Source organism: Trichechus manatus, unplaced genomic scaffold (genome assembly GCF_000243295.1).
Source record: "Trichechus manatus latirostris isolate Lorelei unplaced genomic scaffold, TriManLat1.0 scaffold00315, whole genome shotgun sequence".
Taxonomy (NCBI): domain Eukaryota; kingdom Metazoa; phylum Chordata; class Mammalia; order Sirenia; family Trichechidae; genus Trichechus; species Trichechus manatus.
Window position 1 is genome coordinate 320,146 of NW_004444251.1, and position 6,391 is coordinate 326,536.

Sequence of the window (6,391 nt, forward strand, 5' to 3'; positions counted from 1 at the left end):
CCCATTTCTTTTTTAACAGTTGTATAACATTCCTTTATATGGATGGGACGCACAAAGTGTCCCCTTGAGGTGGGCACACTGCAGTCCCCCGATAATACAGACAACACAGCCGTTATCAGCAACATCCTTACACGTATGCAAACATATCTACGATAAATTCTTTGAAGTAGAGACAAAAGCTAAGAAGAAGGCACACTTTAAATGTTGACAAAAACCAAAAACACAAAACTTGTTGCCGTTCAGTTGATTCCAACTCAAAGTTGACCCTATAGGCCAGAGCAGAACTGCCACATATTGTTTCCAAGGAACGCCTGGTGGATTTGAACTGCCAACCTTTTGGTTAGTAGCCTTAGCACTTAACCACTATGTCACCAGGGTTTGTTATAACTAAATTGCCCTCTGAGGAGCTTATAGGTTTTTTTAAGACCACCACCTTCTCCCCGGCCCACTTACGTGTATTAACAAGAGAAGATGTGCTATGACGACCGTGGGGACAGGATGGAACCTGGGTCGAAAGTGAGCATGCAGGGCGTGATGTGGGAGGAGGGGGGCATCCAGAAGGGGGTCGTCTTCAATACTCTGGGTGAGATCCAAGGACCCCTGAGGTGCAGAAAAGAGAAGCAAGTTCTAATTACCACTTCTGGATCATGCTTCTAAGACAAATCTACTAAACCATCAAGATTTAAAAACCACTACACAACTTAGAGGCCAGAGAATGCATTTCCCACCTAACGCCAATTAAAAAAAAATAAACCCCCTAAACCTCTAGATAATTCTGTTGCATACAACTTGGGGAAACAACCAGTATTAAAACAGGTGGAGAACTTCCTAATTCAATTACCTTCTACTCCTCACAAACAAGGTAATCCATAATGAGATAAAATCAGGCAATTTTCTTCAAGCCCCCAAAACTTAGATACCGATTTATTTTAAATTACTTATATTTTTAATGAAATAATTACATATAGTTGTGACACTTAACCATGTCTCTGATGTTCCAAAGAATTTGGAAAGTTGGTGGAGGCTTTATTAAGCATGCCTAAAAGAAACTTTCAGCTATGATAGAAATATTCTGGAATATTAATAGAAACAGATCATGCTGATGTATCCTCAATGAGAGTTTAGTTTGTAGATACCAAATTCTCAACGAAAACAACTAGTTGTATTATCACTGAAGTGGCAGACAAAGGTTGAACAGCGGGGGCTATAACCCCAAATTTTAAAGGATGAATTTTGTTTTTGGGATTTTTTGGTGACGTCATGTTTTTTCACTGATGGAATGGATGCTGAATCATTGTTTGTCGGCAGTTTTTTATTATCTGAAAAAACGGGGTGCCAATTGCAAGCAGACCGTATTGGTCCCATGTTCTATGAAGTACATCACAAATGGGGTACATATCGGTCCCATGGCCCAGGAAGTGCATCGCAAACTGTTTTCACCCCAAAAATAACTCATTTGCTTGAATATTTCCGAATGCCAGTAATCGTACCTTCCTACTAACACAAAGGAAAGAGCAAACATACTTGCAAGCCTCATCTTGCTGTACAGAAGCCAAAACACACAAACGTTTCCCACAATCACTCCTCCGGGAAGCATCCCCTCTTACAAATGGCTTTCAACACTTAAATGAGGCTTAGACAAACTTCCTTGGGTTTTAGGCAGTTGCACCAGTATCCGCCATGATGCCAGAAATGTACTAAGGTGGCTCAAATGTCTGTCAAGTCAATAAACTTCCAAGGGCAGAAAATGTGAGTGGTAGTTATATCTACCAGTATACATGAAAAGGTATTGTCCTACCAGGAACATTACTTCCAGGTCTCTGCTACGTACAGAAGAGCCACAACAATCTCTCAGTCTTGGACCTTTCCTGAATACTACTATGTATAAAAGAAGGCTACTAAGTGCTAGGCTGTTAACCGAAAGGTTGGCAGTTCAAGCCCATCAGCCACTCCGCGGGAGAAAAGACCTGGCCATCTGCTCCCGTAAAGATTACAGCCTAGGAAACCCTTTGGGGCAGCTCTACCCTGTCCTCTAGGGTCACTGTGAGTTGGAATCAACTCCACAGCAGAAACAATAACATTATGTATAAGCTAAGGCACTGTGCCCGAGACAAAAGAACACGAGACGCAGTCCCTGTCCAAAAGGAGATTACGTTTCCATTAAGGAAGCTGGAGATAAAGGCATGAAGGACTAAAGAACAACACAAGAACGCACAATAGAATCAGATGCATGGAATACTGTGGGGAAGGATGAAATAAGTTAGCAAATGAACAGCACAAATGATGCAACAAAGTGAGAAGGTTGGCTACCTGCACGGGAACGAGATGGACGTGGAAACTTCATGGGAAGGGAAGCCTGGGAATAGCCCTGGATACAGAGGATAAGAGCTCTTTACTTTGGAAGGGGTAGGGACGGATGCAGGCACAAGGATTACACAGCTAAATACAGTGATCCGGGCATGATCCAGATCTGGGGTGGGTTCCTCGATTTCCACCCTCAGGTATTCAGCACTGCTCTACAACTCTCCTTATTCAACGCCTCAATAACGCAAAACCAAACCGGCTGCTGTGGAGTTGATTACAACTCATGAAGACCACATGTGTGTAGAGCAGAACTGTTCCATAGGGTTTTCAAGCCTGTAACCTTTCAGAAGCAGATCACCAGACCTTTCGTCCGAGGAGCCTCTGGGTAGGTTTCAAACAGCCAACCTTTGGGTTAACAGTCAAGTGATTAACTGTACCACCCAGGGACTCCAATCCCTAGACAATTTCCTTCTCACACCATGGTACTATTGACTATCTGTTCTCAAGACTCTTCTGCCTCAAGCTCCTTCTCAGTCAGCAGATGTGCCAGTCTCCACAGCTCTTCCTTTAGCTAATGTCCGTGCACCCTTCTAGGCCCAGCTGAATATCCCCACCACCTAGCCTTCCTGGAAACTCCAGATCTGGATCTCGTCCACAGATGCAGGCGCAGAAGCAGAAAATACAAATGGAGGGAGACAGATGTCATGCGTTCCAAAGCATTCTGTGCTCACCGCCTCATTCACACCGGACTTGGGTGGTTCTCTTACTAGTGGGGTACCTGTCTTCCCAACTAGACCTCATTAGACGCACTAGCTCCCCACCTCTTGCCTTTGTAATCCTAGCACCCAACAGTGTCTCACGACCGGCACTCGGTGAACACTTGCTGAAAGAATGAATGCCCCAAACCTGTTCTCCCAGTTCCCTAACTCAGCAATGGGCATCACCAAAGCCTTGGGCTAAAATCTGAGAATCATCTCTGACCAGAGGGAGCAAGCACAGTAGTTCAGGGCCACTCCAAAGACGGAAAGCTGGTTCAAAGACATGCTCTACTGCTTATTAGCTGTGGGCAAGTTACTTTACCTCTCTGTGCCTCAGTTTCCTCTTTTAACAAAGAGAAAAATGGTAGAAATCGTATCTATAAAATACCAAAAGCAGTCAACTTGCTCAGCTGTAGAGTAATTTAGCTACATAATTAATCTCCAATTGTTTGGTGAAAACAGATTTCTAGGGTTACTCATTACAAAGTTAAAAGCTGCAGATCCAAGAATTCTGTGGCACCTTTGCACCAAGAAACACTTACTGCTTCCTTTTTTTTTAAAAAAAAAAATCTCTCGTTTCCTCTTTTCATTTCTTCCATAAATTGTCAGCTCCTGAATCTCACCCTTAAGTACTCAAATACACTGGATTTTAAAAACATGTATCTATGATTCTGAAATCTACTTCCAGGTCTTACAGTTAATTTTCCATTTTTTCAACTGAAAAAAAAGACATTTTTAGTCTTATCGTTAGAAATTGTTTAGTTTTTATTTACTCAAGATGATCTAGTCAATAGTCTGCAAGAATCTAAGCTCTTGTAGGGCTGGAATCATGTTTCATGTTTGTCTTATACAGGGATGGGATCCCAGTCATATTCTTATTAATTTATTAATCCAAATTGCTTTAATGTAACCGTCAACTTTGCATTTCTCAATTGCAAGAATTATTATTATGGGCCATCAACTGGCAACCCAGTTGATTCTGGGCACAAATACATGTACCGCCTTAAAAATAATATAGTTAAACAAAGAAAAAAGATTCGTGTAATTGTGCTATGATGACCCTGTACTATACACACTGTCAACATAGCTAGTGTTTGGATTCTAAGTAAGGAGATTCTTGTAATCCTTTTACTCCTGGCATACTCAGATTCAAAACAGCACGACACTGTTTTTCTCCAGTGTGGGCGATGAGAGTGACAGGTCTGCCCGCGAAGACGCTGGCGTCTGGCCCGCCCATGTCGCAGCCGCTGCAGGTCCACGGTTTTCTGGAGCCCGGGCCAGGGACCAGGCTGGAAAGGGAGACGCGCCCCCTGCGCCCCCAGGGGGTCTGGGCGGATCTGGCCGCCCAGCGCCCAGAGACACGCCCAGAAGCTGGGCTGTCAGGCCAGACGCGAATCACGTGCAGCGCCCAGTTCCGGGGTCACAGACGCGCGCGCACGTGCGCCGGGCGCCTGCCTGGGGTCTCCAGACTCTCGCGCCCACCGCCCGGAGCCCACCCCGGCGTCCACCCGGGGAAACCAGCCCAGAGCCGGCGCGGGTGGCGCACCCCTCGCGGTCGCCCCACGGCTTCTCGCCCAGCGCGGCGCCCCAGCCCGGCCCTGCGCGCGCTGGTTGGGGGAGCTTCCCCGCAGTCCCCGCCCCGAGCACCCCAGCACTGGAAGAATGGACTCCCGGGGCCGCCGCTCGCCACTTCCGTGCACTCACGTCCTCCAACCTGCCTGCCGCCGCCATTTCCCGACGCCGGAGGCCGAAGCCCCGGCCGGGAGGGCCCCTCCACCCGCGCCCGTGCGCAGACGGCGGAGGACGACAACCACCTTCAGGGACCTGCCGGCCCCGCCCCAGCCACACCCCCTGTGCACCGCCCCGTCGCCGGGGCGTCCGGGCCCCGCCTCCTCACTCCCGATTGGGCGAAGCGGAGGGAGGGGCGTGTCCCGCCCAGACCCGAAGACAGACGTTGTAGGCCGGAACTGACGCCCGCTCGCCTCGGTTCCTGGGGATTCCGGCAACTTCTCGTAGCGTCTGCTCCTTGCTGGAAATTTGGGCATTAAGGACACTGAAGGATGCGTTCCTAGTCGTTCAAAAATTTGATTATTTTCAGCCGCCACTTCCGTCTTTTTAAAACGTTACTTTTTTTGATCTTGCTTAGTTTTGGTTTGCAAGCGCAGCTCTGTGCATAGGTAGAACCGGCAGTAGACTCCTAGGAATCCCATTTACCGCCTGAAATGCTACCAGTAGACGGACATGAGCAGAATTAAGATTCTGCTTTCCATAACCTATTTACGATTTCACCTTTTGGAATTATTAAGGCTTTTTTTTTCTTTTTAAATGGAATTTTGAAAAAAAACTTTGAATGACCTCGTTATAAAAATGTAAGCAAATAAGGAAGTAAAATTTTCTGTTAATACCACCTCCCCCATTTCCAGAGATAACGCTGATACCAGCTGGGGTATATACACGTGCATAGTTTTTAATGCTTATTTGTACGTTACGTGTAGTGTGATTCTGTTTATGCTATTGGTGAAATCAAACCATTCAAATCTTAGCAAAGGAAAAGATGGGGTAAGATTGTATGTGGTCTTTAAAAGTCTCATAATCATGAGATTCTGTGAATTACTTCTGAAGAGCATATTCTAGACATGTATTTCCCATCAACATTTTATTTGGAAAAATTTCTGACCAACAGAAATATTGAAAGACTGATACAATGAACATCCATACACCCTTCACATTCACTAGTTGCGAATAGTATGCCGTATTTGCACTGTGTGTGTGTGTGTGTGTGTGTGTGTGTGTTCACATACATTTTAACTGAATCATTTGGAAGTAAGTTGAGGGTGAAACCAGACCAATGGGTCCGCGCCCAACGTGCAAGGAGCCAATCTCTCAGACGCTGGTTTTGAGAGGAAGAAAGAGTCTATCTCGCAGGCTAGCAAGCGGGAATTCAGAGGTATCGACCTCAGATTAAGTTCCTTATTTGAGGAAGCATTTATATTTCATAGGTGTGGGGGATTATACATATTCATATAGGGGTGGAGGATCAGGAAGGGATGGGATCAGGAAGTTCTATGTATTCATAGTTTCTATTGATTATTTATTAAGGGGCGGGGCTAAGACTTGGCACTGAAGCCTCAGCAGAGTCTTCGCTTTTGAAATGGGCTCCGCTACTGCAGGGGATGGATGTCCAGGGATTTTTGGTTCTTTGACGTGAGTCTTTTCGTTCCTTGGCATGAGTTCGCTTGTGGAATTGAGCATGCGTAGTGGCCCAGAGTTGTCTGTCAATCATCTTTGTCTGTTCTACGCATGTCTGACCCCTCTGAGCCGGTTAGATC

General features: G+C 46.0%; 1 protein-coding gene across 1 annotated transcript in view; it reads right to left on the bottom strand.

Annotated features, from left to right (window-relative positions):
• LOC101341804 (transmembrane protein 192) overlaps positions 1–4,882 on the bottom strand; it is a 32,468-nt gene extending 27,586 nt beyond the window's left edge. The window contains exons 1-2 of the mRNA XM_023725467.1: positions 4,767–4,882; positions 434–600 (exon numbers count right to left, since the gene is read on the bottom strand). Of these exons, the coding sequence (XP_023581235.1) occupies positions 434–600; positions 4,767–4,793 (194 nt within the window). The 5' untranslated portion in view covers positions 4,794–4,882. The remainder of the gene's footprint in view (positions 1–433; positions 601–4,766) is intronic.
• Positions 4,883–6,391: the final 1,509 nt, after the last annotated feature.